Genomic DNA, 19,281 nt, shown 5'->3' with positions numbered 1-19,281 from the left:
TATTGTGTTATCTAACACTTCAATCAGCTCAAAACAAATCTGGCCATCAAAGGTGCTCCAGAAGTGAAAAATCAGATTATAAATATTCTAAGCAGTAAAAACTTATTTCCATTCTTCCAAATTCAATCAAGTACAGGCCCAGAGCTATTAAACAATCTCACTTTAACAGTTTCATTCCTAGGCTCATTCTCATGAACCTTCTCTGGCCCCTCTCCAATATTAGCACATCCTTTCTTGGATATGGGACCCAAAAATGCATTATAAAACCTCAGCATTACATCCTTGCACTTGTATTCTAGCCCTCTTGAAATGAATGTCAAAACTGCATTTGCCTTCCTTACTACTGTCTCAGTATGCAAGTTAACCTTCAGGCAGTGCTACACAAAGTCTCCCAAGTCCCTTTGCCCTTCTGATTTCTGAATTTTCTTCCTGGTTGAAAAATATTCTGTCTTTATTCCTTCTACCAAAGTTTCTAACCATACAACCCCCTACACTGTATTCCATAATGAATACTGTATTTGTAATACATACAAAGTCAGGAATCTAAAGGTTGAGCATGGTGGGGTTAGTGTTCTGAGCTGTGTATATTTCAATGCAATTATTGTAGGAAAGGCAGATGAGCTTAAGGCACCTAGAATTATGACATTATAGCCATTAGTGAGACTTGGCTGCAGGAGGGGTAGAATTGGCAGCTTAATGTTCTGGAATTCTGTTGTTTTGGACATGATAGAGTGGGATGGATTTTTAAAAAAAGGAGGGGTGGAATTACTAGTCAGGGGAAAAAATCATGGCAGTGCTGAGACAGGACAGACTGGAGAGCTCGCCCACTGAGGTTTCATGGGTAGAACTGAGGAATAAGAAAGGAATGACCATGTTAATGGGATTATATTACCAAAAAATCAGGGGAATCTCGGAGCAAGTTTGTACAGACATTGCAGACTGTTGCAAGAAACATAAGGTTGTGATGGTGGGTGATTTTAACTTTCCACATATTGATTGGAATTCGCAGACTACAAAAGGGCTAAATGGAATAGAGTTTGTCAAGTGTTTCCCTTATCAGTATAGATTTCCCAAATAGAGGGAGTGCAATACTAAACCTACCATTGGGGAATGAGACTCAACTGGCAACAGAAGGGAACACTTTGAATCTAGTGATCATAATGCCATTAATTTCAATAAAATTATGGAGATTAATAGGTCTGGTCCTTAGGTTGAGATTCTAAGTTGGAGAAAGAGCAATTCTGATGGTATCAGAAAGGATCTGGCAAGTGTGAATTGGGACAGATTGGTTTCAGGAAATGGTGTACTTGGTAAGTGAGAGGTCTTGAAAAGTGAAATTTTGAGAATACAGGGTTTGTATTTTTCCTAACAGAATAGAAGGCAAGGATAATAGGTTTAGGAAACTTTGGCTTTTAGAAGATTGAGTCACTGGTTAAGAAGGGGGTACATATCAAGTGTAGGCAAGAAGGAACAAATGAAGTATTTGTGGAGTACAAGCACACTTAATAAGGAAATTAGCAGGGCTAAAAGAAGGCATGAAGTTGCTCTAGCAGACAAGGTGAAAGAATCTTAAGGGCTTCTACAGATATATTAAGAGAAAAGGACAAAATTGGTCCTCATGAAGAGTAGTGTGGTCATCTATGCACGGAGTTCAAAGAGATGGGAGAGATCTTTAATGGATTTCTTGCATCTGTTTTACTTGGGAGATGGACACAGACTCCATAGAAGTGAGGCACTACAGTAGAGAGGTCATGGATCATATACAAATTATAGAGGAGATGTTTGCTGTCTTGAAGGCAAATTAAAGTGAATAAATCTTCAGAGCCTGACAAAGTGTTCCCTTGGACCTCATGGGGAAGCTAGTGCAGAAATTGCATGGGCCCTAGCAGGGATAATAGCAACAGGTGAGGTGAGGGAAGATTGGAGGATAGCTAATATTGATCTGTTGTTTTAAGAAAGTGTCTTAAGATAAACCAGAATATTATAGGTCAGTGAGCCTGACATCAGTAATGGACAAGTTATTGGAAGGTATTTTAAGGAACTGGATATGCATGTATTTGGATAGACAGGGACTGATTAGGAATAGTCAACATAGCTTTGTGCATGGTAGGTCATTTCTAACCAAAATACAATTTTTCAAGGAAGATACCAGGAAAGTTGATGAAGGTAAGGCAATGGATGTTGACTACATGGACTTTGTCAAGGTCCCACATGGGGAGAGGGGTAGGTTGGTCAAGAAGGTTCAATTGTTTGGTATTCAGGATGAGGTAGTAATTGGACTAGGCATTGGCTCTGCTGGAGAAGTCAAAGAGTGGGAGTAAATAGTTACCTCTCAGACTGAAGCATTGGGCACATTGGTCTTCATAAATCAAAGGGATGTTATGTTGAAGTTCTATAAGATATTGGTGAGGCCTAATTTGGAGTATTGTGAGCAGTTCTGCTCACCTACCTACAGGAAAGATATCAATAAGATTGAAAAAGTACAGAGAAAATTTACAAGAATGATACCAGGACTTGAGGATCTGAGTTATAGAGAAAGGTGAATAGATTAGAACTTTATCCCCTGGAGCATAGGAGAATGAGGAGAGATTTGATAGAGCTATACAAGCTTAAGATGGGTATAGGTAGGGTAATTGCAAGCTGGCTAGTACTAGAGGTCATGGGTTAATCATGACAGCTGAAAGTTTAAGGAGAACATGAGATGGAACTTCCTCACTCAGGGTGGTAAGAATGTGGAACAAGCTGCCGGTGGAAATGGTAAATTTGGGTTTGATTTCCTTAATCTGATCTGTCAATGATATTTCATGGCCCCTCTTTAACCTCCTAGTTTGCCTTCCTTCTACTATAAAGTTCCCATAACAGGAGTCTAATAGTTTAAAGGTGATCCAAAGATATTTTTCACTCATAGGGCAGATGGAATCTGGAGCACATTGCCTGAAGGGGTGATGTAGACAGGTAATCTCACAGGATAGAAGAACTATATGGTCAAATACTTTAATTGCCTTGGTATCGACTATGGACCAATGCAGGAAAAAGGGAATAACATTAGGTACTTGATAGTAAATATAGATATGGTGGCCTGATAAGACTTTTTGTGGTATATGACTGAATATTATTAAGTGCATTTAAGTACTGCATCTACCCTGATGAAATTTGAACTCTAATATTTGAACTGTTAATTGCAGTCCTCTGCATTTGATTCTAATTTAACCACATCAATCTTAAAACAACTAGAATTAATTCTAGTATCTTTATTTAAGAAAAAACGTAAATCTACAACATAGAGGATTTGGTTAAGAAAAAGGGAAGTATATGGGAGGTATAGAGTACTGAAAATTCATTATGTTCTTCTGGTATCATGCCTCTCAAATTTTGTATACCTTTATCACGGCTGCTCATCTTCCTCCACTTCAGGGAAAACAAATCCAACCTATCAAGTCTCTCTTTATAAATTGTTTGTTCCTGGAAACACCATGATGAATTTCCTCTGCACTCTTTCCAGTGCTATAACGCCCTTACATGTGTCAATTGGAACTATACACACAATTTCAGATGTGACCTGGACCAATAATTTGTATACTTGTACCATAATCTCCTTGCTCTATACTCCAGCTATAGACTATGATTAGCGTATATGCTCCTTAACCAATTTATCTATCTGTGCTGCCACCTTCAGGAATAATTATATTTTTACACCAAAGTTCCTCCTTTCTACTGTATTCCATCAAGCTGCACCATTCATTGTGTATGCCCTACCTTTAACCTAGTCCATTCAAAGTGCATTTTATCAGGAGTAAATTACATCTCGCATTGATCTATCTTCACATATTTAAAATAATTTCCTGTAGTTTAAGACCAAACTATCAACACCACCAATTTCCATGTCATCTGCAAACTTATTCATCATGCCGCCTTTATTCACATCAAAATTGTTAGCATAAACAAAACAAACAGCAAAGGTCCCTACCACCAATTTCCAACTCCTGGAAACCACTGGCCCCTGACAGCTTAAAGTGGAAATGGTCTTGGGAATCAAGGCCACCATAGAAGTCCCATGTAACAGAGGAAGGAGCACTCCATTTTGAAAACTATTCATCACCTGACCCTTCAGTTACTTCCAGTCCCATCTGTGGGAAGAGTCTGCTATTCCAATTAGGCTTTGTTAGCCACCTCAGAAGACAGAAAACCAGAATAGAAAAAAGTTGTTGTTAATGGCAAAGAACTGCTTAATAAAGATGATTAATGCCATTGGATTGCATGGATTCATGGCAAGTTTATCACTACCCAGTTGTGTTCTAAGTGGAATGGTCACACCTTACTAAATATGCCCCGGTTATAAATCTGCATCTTAACAATAATTACCAATTCTGCACAAAGGTGATTAGTATGCCACCACCTGGATGAACTTGTCACATTTTCCTGTGGAACTATCAATTTGCAGGTATCTAATATAGATTGTGACCAATCTACAACTTAGGGTAGCATTAACTGTCCTTAATAGTTTATAAGATCTGGCATCTCTTTGTGAATTCTTTTAGAAAAGCTGTTTGAATACAGTTGAGGCACTGCAGTATGCAAATCAAAAATTAACAGGTTAGTCACAGTATCTTGGTGACACCATCTATTGGAGTGACAAAATGAAAGATCTGCTTCATCTATGTCCATACATCGATACTGTGCCTGTTATTCAATTCATTCAACATGTGAAATCACATGGATAATAGATTTCCTGTTGATAAGTTAAGGGCAAGCTTTTGACCCTGTTGCTATTGCAAATGCAACCAGTTTTGAATTTGGAAAAGAGAATGGCATATGATTTTTAAAAAAATACTCAGCTGCTATAATGAACCATGACAAAAGCATTGCCTCAAATATTGCAGCAATACTGTGATTTCAAATTTGTCATTTCTGAGAAAGTTAAGACTGGTTCAATTAAGATATTCACTGATATACTTAACTACATGCTTTAGAAATTAAGAATTTGAAAAAACTATCAATTCCGGTTGACAGCGTTGGAATGTTTTTAGTGCTGACTGTGAATCTGAATTCATTCTTATGAATTCGATAATATGTAAATCCAAAACAGACTAGAAATGGAACATTTGGATGATCTAATAAGGATTAAGATATCTTTTATCTGGATGCAAAATTAATCTGGGCAGTGTTAAGACAATGGATTTGTAATAAAGACAGATGAGAAAAAGTTTACAGAAGTGAAATATTTTCTTTGTACTGTATTTCATTACACCCTTCAATTAATATAATCAAGTGTGATTTTTCAATTTTCATTCTAAATATCCATAGTATGTGCATCACAAAAAAATCATTTGAAGTGCTGTGCAGTTTCAGGTACTGTAAAAAATTTTCTGCTCAGAGCAATGGTTGGTCTGTGCAGCTGGGTTTTTTTTAAAAAAAAGACAGAATGGTGCACACAAACCTCCTCAGCTTTACAGAAAATGTGATCTTTTTAAGATACCTTCCTTGATAAATTTAATTGAAAAGCAAACCCTTCTATTATTTATAAGCATATGAGATTGGGTACTCACTGGATATTATTTCAACACAAATGCTCACTTCTGCTAAGATTAAACAGTAGAACATTGCTGCTTTGCATATCTTTGTGAAATTTCCACTTTTGTTTTGCCTGGTACAGAAACTGTCTGCGATTACTCTATCAACAAGTAACATTATTTAAGCATTTCAAAGAAGTCAATGATGAACTTCAGAATACAAAACAAACTCAATAGTTTCTTCTGAGAATTTTGTCAGAGTTTTTAGTTTGGCATAGTACACTGCTTAAGCAATAAGACACTGTGAAAATTAGGTCCACTAAAATTTAAAACTTGATAGTTTCAGCTGGCTGCGTTATTAACACTGCATTTACATTGTAATTGTGGAGTTGTTATGAAAGCAATTTGCACTGAGGAATTGAGGAACATAAGCAGAACACTGCAAGTATTCAATAAGGTAATAGTTGATACATAACATCAACATGTAATTGCCTTTTCCTCCATATCCTTTAATAGCTTTGATCAATAAAAATCTGTAATTTCACACAGAATCTGAAATAAGTGTAAATGCATTGTAAAATCAGGTAAAAAGCAATGTGGGGAAAATCAGAGACAATACGCCCTTAGTCCATTCGATCACCTGGGCAATTAGTAAGCCTGATGAACATCAATGTAAGTGCATACGTGGTAAAATGTCTTTTCCCCTCTTGAACCTTTAAATTACTGATCTTTGGGAGAGTATACTACATAAATGTTTTTTCCAGCTTTGTGTAGCTATCCAAAAATAGTAAATGGAAACAAGAGCAAAGAATCACAAAATAGAACCTTTGTTACAGTCAAACAAATGGTGATCTTGACCTCTGTTGGTGCATCATAGCACTTACTGTATTCCATCCACAAAATAAACGGCAGTTATTCACCAGGGCTACTTCTGAATGTAAAACCATCACCAGCATCTCTTCACCCTTCAGATACACCATCCTGACTTGGAAACATATAGTCATTCTTTCATCATGACTGTGCCTAATACCCATAGTAGTTCAAAGGTTCATTTATTATCAAAGTATACAACTCTGAAATTCTTCTCCAGATAGCCATGAAACCACGAAAGAACAGCAGCACGATCATCAGCCCCCTAATCCCTCTTCCCTGCACCAAAAAAACCCAGAAATGTAACAGGCACATAGACTCCCAAATTCCCCCTCCCCTGCACATAAAAAAACTGAGAAATATCAGGCGGAAAACGCAGAATATAAAACAACTACAAGACTGAAAACAAAAGTCTATTGTCCAAGTCCATATCTGAAACACAGAAAACCTGGGTAACATTTTCCGGGCACAGCAGCAGATCTTTCCCTCTCCACAGTGAGCGATCCCACTAGCAATCAAAAAGCAATCTCACCAGTGATCAAAAGGCAGTCTCCCGTCTCTGGCAGCAGAGTGATTTCCCCCAGCGATTTTAAAAAGGCAGGCAGCCAGCGCTAACATTCCATATTAGCCTCAATATTTCTTTTTTTTTGTAATTTATTTTTTATTGAATTTCATCATCAAACATTTCCATAAGCTGTATTTCAGATATTGTACATATATCATATTTGTCACAAATCTCCACATAATATTTATCTGAGGTATACACTTATAGAAAGGAGAGGAAAGAAAGAACAATCGAAAGAAGAAAACTATGTACAGAGTAGGGAGTGATTTTTTTTTACAACATATTCATTGACTTGTGAGAATAAAATCAGGCCTGTGAGGTGTTATGTAGTTAAACCATTTTTTCCAGTATGAATAAAGTTGTTCCAACTTATGATTAACAGATGCTGTTATCTTCTCCATTTTGTAAATGTCCACTGTAATTTCCATCCATACATTTAAAGTTGGGCTCTCCTGTGATAACCATTTCCTGGTAAGGGTCTTTTTACCAGCCACCAGCAGCACATTCATTAAATATTTATCTCTTTTCAACCATTCTTGAGGTATATACCCAAAATATATGGTCTTACTCTCTAAGGGTATTTCACATTTAAAGATGTCTTGTGGGGCATTATGTATCCCACTCCAACAGACTTTGATAACTGGCCATTCCCAGAAAATATGATAATGATTTGCATTTTGATTTCCACAATTTATCCAACAAACAGGGGGGTTAGTATCATAATGGGATTTCTGAGAGGGTGTGAGAAAATATCTTATCAAGTGCTTCCACCCAAACTCCCTCCATTTCTGTGAACTGGTATACTTCCATTGATACCTCCATATTATTGTTCAGTCTTCCTCAGATATTATTATCCCTCCTTCCTTCTTCTATTTTGTTTTAATGTATGAAGTTGAATGTGTTTGAAGATTTGACAAACCCTTATACACGCTTGAAATTATTCTACTACTGTTGTCTGAATTATATGCTTTTCTAAATAGCTCTATCAGACATGTACTTGCCTTGGTTACATTTTTAACTGTCCTATTAACATACTGTCACATCTGTAAATACCGGTAAAAGTCTTGTTTCTCTAATAAGTGTTTCTCTTTGAGCATTTCAAAACAGAACAATATTCCTTCTTTCATGATATTGCAAATAGCTGTTATTCCTTTAGCTGTCCAGTCCTTAAATCTAGCATCCAGTTTATTTGGCGTAAAATCCGAGTCATATGCACACCATTTAAGAATTGCAAATTTCTCTCTAGTTTATGTTCTTTTATAATAGTTTCCCATATTTTAAGAGTCCATTTCACCCACAGGTTGTCAATATTATTTATGTAACTTTGTAGGTTGTTATCAGCCAAAATTGCCTGTATGGGGATGGAGAGTATCCTCTCCTCAATGTTTTTCCATTGAGCGCCATATGATGGGTTGCACCAGCATATCACGGCTCTCAACTGTGCTGCAAAATAATGATCTCTAAGAGAAGGAAGGCCCCATCCCCCCCTTTTCTTTGGCTAATTGCAAAGTTTTGAGATGAACCCTCGGCCTTTTACCTTGCCATATATATCATGATAGCATCTTGTTCCATTCATTGAATTGATTTTGGTTCATCTCTATTGGTAGGGTTTGAAAGAGATATAGTAGTCTGGGCAGTATATTCATTTTAATGGATTCAATCCTTGAACTGAGACCAAGAAAAGGAATTGGGTTCCATCTTGTTATATCTTAATTTTTTTATAAATAGGCTGATAATTGCATTCTGATAATTTTGCCAAATCTTTTGGCATAATGATGCCCAAATATTTGATGGACTCTGTTTGCCATGCCCAAGGATATCTACTTTCAATTTCTCTTGGTGGGCTATAGTTATATGAAAGTAGTTGGGTTTTATCTATGTTGATCTTGTATCCTGATAATTGGCCATATTGTTCAAAGGATTGCATCAATTTAGGAAAAGAGTCTGTTGGTTGCCCTAGATAGATCAAAACGTCATCCGCGTCACAGGCCAGTTTATGCTGTCCATTTAATAGTAATTCCCCTGATATCTTCATTTTGTCTGATGTATTGAGCTAATGGTTCCAGATATAATGCGAAAAGTAGTGGTGACCATGCACAACCCTGTCTGGTGCCCCTTTCTAGGGTAAAATTATTAGATAAATATCCATTGATTTTAATCCTGGCAGTAGGATTGCCCTATAGTGCCTGTATAGTTTTAATAATTGTTTCATGTAGACCAAATCTATGTAAAACTGTGTAAAGAAAATTCCAATTAACTGAATCAAATGCCTTTTCAGCATCCACACTTATCACTATTGCTTCAATTTCATTTTTTACATGATCCATAATGTGAAGTGTCCTCCTATATTGTCTTTTGTTTGGCATTGTTTATTCACAGGAAGGTGTCAATTTCGGTTATGCTTCTCCCTGGAACTTTGGAATATAGAGTTTTGTAGAACATTTCAAAGCTTCTTGAATTTCACTTAGCTTATTTTTTTTATCACTTTTGTTCTTGGATCCCTAATTCTATGAATTGTATTTTCTGCTTATCTTTTTTTCAGTTTCCACGCCAGTATTTTCATAGATTTAGATCCACTTTTATAGTATCTCTGTTTCAGAAACATTAAATTTTTTCTAATTCCTTGTGTAACCAAACTATTAATTTCATTCCTTTTTAAAAAAAATTTCCTTGTGTATCCTGTGCCAAACTCAATTTGTGTTCTTTTTCTAGTTCCTTCAGCTTATTTTGTAATTCCTCTAATGTTTTATTCCTTATTTTTTTCTTGTATAAGATATCGCTATAATTTTCCCTCTTAAGACAGCCTTCAGCATATCCCATAGAATGGGAGGTGAAACCTCTCCATTATCATTGAATTCTAAGTAAAGACCAATTTCTTTTTTAATTTGTTCCTTAAAATAGGGATCATTGAGTAGACTTGCATTTAGTTTCCAAATAGTATTCTTTGGTTGTAGGTCAAAATCAACAGAGAAATATATAGGTGCATGGTCACTTACATCTATTGTCCCAATTCCACAGGTGATTATTTTGTCTCTATCTTTTCCAAATGTTATGAAATAGTCTATTCTTGTATATACGGAATGGGGGCAGAATAATGAGTAATCCCTTCTGTCGGGGAAAAGGTCCCTCCATGTATCAATTAGACCAACATCCTCAAAAAGAGTGTTAATTTGCGTATGTAAGGACTTTGTTTCATAAGTTTTTCTATTGGAAAAGTCTAACTTTGGTTGTAATTGTAAATTAAATCTCCCCCACATATCAAGAGACTTTCTGTTTCCGTTACCATAATATTAGTAATTTTCCGGAAGAAACTAATATCACTTCCAGGGGGTGCGTATATATTCAATAAAGTAACTGGATTTCCATCTATATTCCCCCTTACCAGAATATATCTGCCCTCCTCATCTCCCATTTTGAATACTTTTTCAAAATTTAGCTTGCTTGAGATGAGAATAGCAACTCCTCTTCCATGTCCTGATTTATATGAGGAGAAAAACAAATTAGTGAAGCCCATTCTCTTTAATTTTCCATGCTCATTATCACTTAAATGAGTTTCCTGTAAATATACTACATGGGTTTGTTCTTTTTTCATTTTTGATAAAATTTTATTGCGCTTGACTGGATTCAACAGCCCATTGACATTAAAAGAAATGAATTTTACTTTGTCCTTAGCCATGTCTCTAGATGATCCTGGGTTAAGCCAGAAGGAACGTCTAGCCATGGGGGTAGCTCCTCCTACCTGCGAGTTGAGGCCCCCCGCTGCGGTACCTATAAAAGTAAGTTTAAAAAAAATCTATGTCCATTACACAGAAATGATTTCCGTGTATTCCTCCCATGAATATATTCTCATTTAGGTGGGAAAAGGAATGAATGAATGAAATTTTAAAAATTGAGTAATATAAAATCCACATTATAATACGTACTTCTCGAGATAGGTATATCACTGTCTATTTTTGCTTCCGTTTAGTTTATCGGCACTTTTAATGTTAGCCAAACCTTATAGCTCCTCTGGAGGAGGTGAGGGCTGCCCTCAGAGAACTCAGCCTCTTCCTAATATTCTTCTCTCGTCCTGCTCCCTCGGTTCTCTTACTATTTCCCAAGCAGATCGGGATAACTGCTCAGCCAGACTTTCCCTTGGTTTGACCACGCTAATGGGCAGTCCTCTGTTCTTCATGTCTGTAGTCGCCTCTTCCACCGTCTGATTAGTCGTATCCCTTCTTGGTAAAATACCCTCAGTTTAGCGGGATACGGGGTTTGGAATTTAATCTTTTCTTGCTTTAATATTCGTTTTGCTTCGGAATATTCCTTCTTTTTCTGTAGGACTGCCGAGGGGGCGGGGGGTAGTCATGTTCGAAGTATATTAACTTCCCGTTCCAAAAAACCCTCCTCTTACTCCAGGCCCTTTGTAGAATCTCTGCCTTGCTCTTGAATTGAAGGGAACTAAGTACTACTGAGCGCGGCTTACTTTCTCTGTCCCCGGGAGGCCGCCGGACAAGCGAACGATGCGCCCTCTCGATTTCAATCTCCATAGTCGAGGGAATCTCCAGCGCTTCCCGCAGCAGCTTTTCTACAAAGTCTATCATCAACAATCCCTCTGCTCCTTCGGGAACATTATAAATCCTGATATATTTCCGTCGCAATCTTCTGTCTGTCTGTATCTTGTTTTACGGCGGTTGGCATCCAGCTTAATGGTGCATTACCGCCACCCTCTGCTCCAGAATGTGCACTAGACATACATTCTAAATCCCTTCACCCAATCACACACACACACAAACCTACACTTCACCCTCCCATCTTTGACCATCCTAGTATCCTATTCCTGTTTATTCGTCATATTCTATAAAAAACCCCTGTTCCCCTTAAAAACGCCAAAAATACCCGGACTTGTGCTCTCTCACCCATGCCCAGCAACCCTTTTAATGTGAATTCCTGCATCCCCAACTCCCTTAATTTATTTCTCATCATCTCTCTCTGTATCCCATACTTCCTGCAACACAAAACTACATGTTCTACTGACTCCTCTTCCTGACATTCCTCACATAATTCCTGGGATGGCAGGTCTTTCATATGAAGAAAGACTGGATGAACTGGGCTTGTACTCGTTGGAATTTAGAAGATTGAGGGGGGATCTGATTGAAACGTATAAGATCCTAAAGGGATTGGACAGGCTAGATGCGGGAAGATTGTTCCCGATGTTGGGGAGGTCTAGAACGAGGGGTCACAGTTTGAGGATAGAGGGGAAGCCTTTTAGGACCGAGGTTAGGAAAAACTTCTTCACACAGAGAGTGGTGAATCTGTGGAATTCTCTGCCACAGCAAACTGTTGAGGCCAGTTCATTAGCTATGTTTAAAAGGAAGTTAGATATGGCCCTTGTGGCTACAGGGGTCAGGGGGTATGGAGGGAAGGCTGGGTTCTGAGTTGGATGATCAGCCATGATCATAATAAATGGCGGTGCAGGCTCGAAGGGCCGAATGGCCTACTCCTGCACCTATTTTCTATGTTTCTAAATCCTGTCTGGTGTTTCCCTATCATTTTCAATGTTTTGTTTAATGCACAATGCCCCAGCCTTAACCTAGTCCACACAATTTCCTCTCTTCTGTTTCCATTACCTACCCTAGTAACTGCAACACTCTTTTGTATTTGATATAAATGCCTCCCTTTCCCCTCCCTGTCCCATCTTTCTTGCCACATTCGGTTGACTTTTTCCCAGATTACACACTTAACCTCTGCTTTACTGATACTAATGTGCATTTCCACATTTTCTTTCTTTAATGCCCTCTTTGCCAACTAAGCAATTTATTTTCCTGTTGATTTAATATTACTTAGTATCTGTTCCACGTTTTGCACACAATCTTCCATCTTCTCAATTAGTCTCTGCCACCGCTATTTTCTGATTGACGTTGGCGAGCTCTGACTTGATATCATTGAGTTGCTGTTTTATATCTTTTTGGACTTCCCTTATCTTCTCCAAAATCCTTATCATATTTGCCGCTTCACCTGCACGAGACGAGGCCCAGCGTCAGCCTCGCCACCACGCGCACGTTTAGGAGAGCTGCTCGTTGCACCTCCCTCTCTTCTATAGGCTTCGCAGTGATGTTTTTTTAAATCTCCATTCTTTTTCCCCATTCTTGCCCCCCTTATCAATTCAGATATTTTCAAACGATCTCATATTTGATGGAGTAACGGGCCAAAATATGCGTTTTTTCCAGAGGAGCTATTGATTTAAGCTGCCATTCTGAACGATAAGGTCACTGGAACCTCTCGCCTCAATGTTTCAATCTCCCTTGTCAGTTTAATCAGTGAGCGACAGAAGCTTTAATTGACAAAATGGAGTTGAACATTGGTTTGCATCCCGTCCTGCAGCCTTCTCGCTATAAGATTGCTGCACGCTGCCTCTGCCTCCTGGAATCCTTACTGACACTGCAGAGCACTAAAAACCCGAATAATCTCCAAACTGTAACTCACAGGCTCCAACAGTTCTAGGATCACATTCAAAATTTTAAAAAAACATAAAAGAAATGAAATACATGTTTTCATGATCTATTCAGAAGATACCAACTAAAGGTGCATTGTACACAGGTGCCATCTTGACCGAAAGTCACCAATAGTTCAAGCTAGATCACCATCATCTTAAGGTCACTAAGAGAAAGGCTTGCCTTAATGAACCCATTTCCACCAAATGAAATGCATTTTTTGCCCTTCAAAACATATCTGGGAAGGATGAAGCAATCATGTCTTTTAAATCAAAGTATAGATTTGAGAATCTTGTACTAGTTATTTATCCTGAATACTGGCAAGCTGATATTCTGGAAGTTCAAGGAACAGATATGAAACAAAATTCTTGGAGTTGGATGAACTTTGCTCATAAGCTAATTCCTAGTTAACATGAAATTTATCCAGAAAGACTGGACAAAAGTAGTTTTAATTAAAATTGCACCAGTATTCTTGAGTTGTGTTCCTTTACTAATATTAAAATTACATAAATTCTATTATTGAGAAAATTGGTGATCTAAACTAAAAATGCTATTTTTGCATCCAAGATATTTGGCATTTAATGCATAATGACAATATACAACTTGAATAACAGCAGTGATCTGCAACAAGGATGATGGATCAGGAGAAAACTTGTTAAATTTCACAAGTATCAGAATTATACAAGCATTTCAGAACTCCTTTCCAAAGTGCATTCTTTAGTATTACTTTATAATGAAGCAGAATGAATATATTCAACAGTAGTAATTAAAATTAAATTTCACCCTTCATTTAATACAACACAAATTAGACAACTCTTCAACAGAAGATGGTCTTCAACTCAGTGACAAAATAAATAAATGTTTGGTATACAATTTGTGTTTAATAAGATTTTTCAATTTTATAATTATGTATTGGACATGGTACCATACATGTAACTAAATTGTCTACATGAAGCAAAAATCATACACGCCTATCCTTCATGCACCAATTCTTCCCCCATGCCAATACTTTACTAATCCACATTCTATGCAAATGCTGTTTAAATTTACAAAAAACTTAAATAAACCCTGGGAGCTTAATATATGCTCAGTCAACATTTGAGCTGAGCTTTACGTCAAATTTTGACCAAAAGAAGTGAAAATATATCAAAGCTACCTAGTCAAACCAACATAGAAAGGTATGCAAACATTACCAGTAGTTATTGTCTACTCATAGTCAGTTTTTCTATATTTTTAAAGAGTAAAAGATCACATTGATAACTTTAAAAAAAATCAAATTTAACTCATATAATGACAATATTATGAAGAGTCATATCAAATGCATTGCTCATTTGTGATTACATATTCTTTTAAGTTAAAAAAATGCTCTGCTAGTATTCTCAATATAAAATAACTGCATGAAATGGTGACTGCTGGTGTATCCACTTGATCAAATATCAAGATCAAGTTCAAAAGCCCTATTGCAACTAATTTATATCCAGTAGTTTTCCTTTTTTCTCCTTCTCAAATACACACCGGCATGTAAACACCGCTCTACAATTTAGTAAGCATTAGTCCAACAGAACAATAAACTGCTGCAGTTTGCACTGCCCGAAATTTCAAAGCCACTTCTCAAATCACAGTATCTTTAAAAGAAAATCTGCTTGGCATCTGCTGGTGCTTGCTCCATTGGACAGTATGGGCATTTTAACCTAGGAAGTAAACACATTGACAGTTCATTAGTAAAATCAGTTGAAGAAAATGTTAATCAAATTAACATGCAATAACCCAAAAAGCACAAATTTGATCATCTCACCCCATTCATATTGCAACAAACTCATTCTGAAATGAAATATTATTTATAGAGTAATATTTCATTTTCACACTAAACAGTGAAAAACTTGGGGAACAGTGCACTATGTGGTTTATCAAATGCATTGCCTTCCATCATATCTATGGCCCAAATTCAGTCAGGATCAAAGAACAGCAGTAAGCAACACTCATCTATTGATTCAGTCAGCGCTCTACAAAATTTTGATCTTGCTGCAAAAGACTGATTGCTTCAATGTTATTCCTCATCCAGAATAATGCTGAAAAATAGGATACAATTTTAGCCCTTATTCTCTAGTTTAATCCTACTATTACATGCTTAACAAAGCATAATACTCGATCATCAGAGCACAAAGCTGTCACGTAACAAAATGAAACAAAGATTAAAGCAATCAAAGATCCTTTTCATTATTCATTTTGAGATCTGGCATCACTTGCAATAGAAGTGTTATTGTCCATCCCTAATTGTTGTTAAATCAGAATTAGATTTATTATCATTGGCATGTGATGTGAAATTTGATAACTTAGCAGTGGTTCAATGCAATACATAATATAGGAGAGAAAAAAATATATCAATTACAGTATACGTATATTGAATAGATTAAAAATGTGCAAAAAACAGAAATACTGTACATTAAAAAAGTGAGGTAGTGTGCAAGGGTTCAATGTCCATTTAGGAATCCTGTGGCAGAGGGGAAGAAGTCGAGGATCCAATTGCAGAGGGAGGTACAGAGGCCCGGGTTCTGCAACTTCTCAATCAGGTTTGTGGGAATGATGGTATTAAAGGCGGGAGGAGAAGATGGCGGCGTGCCTGCGCGTGCACAACCCTCAGGTGAAAAACGATATACCTGTTAAATAGGGGCCGTGGACAATTCTGAATTGATAGAGAATAGACGTGAAAGCACAGAGGAACATCTAGAGAAATTTCTGAAACGCTCGTTTGCTGCTGTCGTTACTGTGTGGTCAGGAATCTTTCGGAGGGTAGGCCTCAAAATCCCCGGCCTTGCCTGCTTTTGGTGACCAAGAAGGAGGTCGAATCGTTCGGACAGAGATGGCGCTCAGTACTCGGTGTCGGAGAGCTGATCAGAGCTCGAAGTTTTCCGATGACTCAAGAGTCGGATTGTGGTCAGCATGGCAGGGAGAGTTTTTCTTCCTTCTCCCGTCTGCACGAGATGTGGGACATTTGAGAGACTTTGAACTTTACTGTGCTCATGGACTTCTTCATCAAGTTATAGTATTGTTGCACTGTTGTAACTATATGTTATAATTATGTGGTTTTGTCAGCTTTTTCAGTCTTGGTCTGTCCTGTGTTTTGTGCTATCACACCGGAGGAAATACTGTATAATTTCTTAATGCATGCATTACTAAATGACAATAAAAGAGGACTACGTGTCTTCATAATCTAAAATGCTGAGCTATAGTCGATGAACAGCATCCTGACATAGGTGTTTGTGTTGTCCAGGTGGTCTAAAGCCTTGTGAAGGGCCTATTATGGTGTTGACCTATTATGGTGATAGGCAATTTGCAATGGGTCCAAGTCCTTGCTGAGGCAGGAGTTCCGTCTAGTCAAGACCAACCTCTCAAAGCACTTCGTCACTATAGATGTGAGTGCTACCCGGCTATAGTCATTAAGGCAGCTCACATTATTCATCTTAGGCACTGGTATAATTGTTGCCTTTTTGAAGCAAGTGGGAACTCCCGCCCATAGCAGTGAGAGGTTGAAAATGTCCTTGAATGTTCCCGCTAGTTGGTTGACACAGGTTTCCAGAGCCTTACCAGGTACACCCATCGGGACCCTCCGCCTTGCGAGGGTTCACTCTCTTTAAAGACAGCCTAACATCGGCCTCTGAGACAGAGATCACAGGGCAGTGAGATGCTTTCTTGAACCATTGTAGCTCTTCTGAAGGTTTTCTCTCAGTGCTTCTGGGTAAAGTTACAGGATTTAAACCCAATGGCATTTTCATTCCAATGCCCACATAATGGTGGAGGAACTCAGCAGGTCAGAGAGCCCCTAGCATTTTGTGTGTTCCCCAAAATTTTCAGCATATGCAAAATATGTCTTCCTTTTGATGTCCCTTGATTAGATTAAATTATGAGGACACGCAGTCCTCTTTTATTGTCATTTAGTAATGCATGCATTAAGGAATGATACTATATTCCTCCGGTGTGATATCACTGAAATACAGGACAGACCACGACTGAAAAACTAACAAAAACCACATAACTATAACACAGTTACAACAGAGCAATAATACCATAACTTGATGAAGAACAGGCCATGGCACAATAAAAAAGTTTAAAGTCTCTCGAAAGTCCCACATCTCACACAGATGGGAGAAGGAAGAAATCTCTCCCTGCCAAGCCCCGACCACAGTCCAACTCTGAGTCATCCAAAAACTTCGAGCTCTGATCAGCCCTCCGACACTGAGTACTGAGCACCAACTCTGCCGAATGCTTTGACTTCAGCCTTGGTCGCCAGCAGCAGGCAAAGCCGGGGATTTTGGGGCCTTCCCTCTGGAGATTCTCGATTGCACAGTAGCAGCGGCAGCAAACCGGGCATTTCAGAAATTTCTCCAGATGTTCCTCTGCTTCTCACTTCTGTCTCCATCAAATCAGAATCGTGCACGGCATCCTACTTGCAAATACGATATCATTTCACCGGAGAGCTGCGCGCGCTGCCATCCTCTCCTCCTGCCTTCTTGATTTTACAAGAACCCAAGAAAGTCAGACAAGTAGACCACTCCACCATTCAGAATGATCATGGTTGATTTATGCTGGCTTAAGTTCTGTGTTAGTTCCTCATAACCCTCAATTCTTCAATCTTTCAAACATTACAAGAGCCATGTTAACAGATTCCTTGATATCACACTCTGTTAAATTCTACCTTGACCATCCAATTCAGTCACTCATCCCATTTCTGGAATTTAATTTATCTGGTCAGTGTTTGTCCATGGACTGAGCTAATAGTTCAAACAAAGTTACACTCCAGTCCCCTTCTTCAATGTTTTCTCTGGTATGTTGATTACTATTGGCACTGCTTATTGTACTCACACAGAACTTGAGAACTTAATTACATCTACTCCAACTTTGATGTTAACCTGGCCAATCTTTGGCTCTTACTTGCAACACACATCAAAGTTGCTGGTGAACGCAGCAGGCCAAGCAGCATCTGTAGGAAGAGGTGCAGTCGACGTTTCAGGCCAAGACCCTTCGTCAGGACTAACTGAAGGAAGAGTGAGTAAGGGATCTGAAAGTTGGAGGGGGAGGGGGAGATCCAAAATGATAGGAGAAGACAGGAGGGGGAGGGATAGAGCCAAGAGCTGGACAGGTGATAGGCAAAAGGGGATACGAGAGGATCATGGGACAGGAGGTCCGGGAAGAAAGACAAGGGGGGGGGGGGACCCAGAGAATGGGCAAGAGGTATATTCAGAGGGACAGAGGGAGAAAAAGGAGAGTGAGAGAAAGAATGTGTGCATAAAAATAAATAACAGATGGGGTACGAGGGGGAGGTGGGGCCTTAGCGGAAGTTAGAGAAGTCGATGTTCCCTATCACCTGTCCAGCTCTTGGCTCTATCCCTCCCCCTCCTGTCTTCTCCTATCATTTTGGATCTCCCCCTCCCCCTCCAACTTTCAAATCCCTTACTCACTCTTCCTTCAGTTAGTCCTGACGAAGGGTCTCGGCCTGAAACGTCGACTGCACCTCTTCCTACAGATGCTGCCTGGCCTGCTGCGTTCACCAGCAACTTTGATGTGTGTTGCTTGAATTTCCAGCATCTGCAGAATTCCTGTTGTTTGGCTCTTACTTCTTGGATCTTGCTGCTCTGACAAATATCTATTAAAAGCTTACACATTTACAGAATTATCCCAACTATTCCTCCTACCATCCCATCTTCAGTAAGGTCTCCAAACTATTCTCTCAGTTCACATTTGTTCCAATGACTACACTTTCTATACACAGGCCTCTGAAGTGTCTTTCTTCTTCCCAGCTTTTACTCTTCTATATTGATGACGTCCTTGACCATATTTCATCTATTTCCTATGTCTCTGTAGGCCA

At 38.5% G+C, this 19,281-nt stretch overlaps 1 protein-coding gene across 2 annotated transcripts in view; it reads right to left on the bottom strand.

The window, feature by feature from the left end:
- Nucleotides 1–14,279: 14,279 nt before the first annotated feature.
- LOC134345814 (E3 ubiquitin-protein ligase RMND5A) overlaps nt 14,280–19,281 on the bottom strand; it is a 70,725-nt gene continuing 65,723 nt past the window's right edge. For both annotated transcript variants that reach the window (XM_063047075.1, XM_063047074.1), the window contains one exon: nt 14,280–15,109. In XM_063047075.1, the coding sequence (XP_062903145.1) occupies nt 15,046–15,109 (64 nt within the window). In that variant the 3' untranslated portion in view covers nt 14,280–15,045. The remainder of the gene's footprint in view (nt 15,110–19,281) is intronic.

This window comes from Mobula hypostoma, chromosome 4 (assembly GCF_963921235.1).
Source record: "Mobula hypostoma chromosome 4, sMobHyp1.1, whole genome shotgun sequence".
NCBI lineage: Eukaryota > Metazoa > Chordata > Chondrichthyes > Myliobatiformes > Myliobatidae > Mobula > Mobula hypostoma.
Note: the sequence above shows the minus strand (reverse complement) of the source record. Positions and strands in the feature narration are given on the sequence as shown.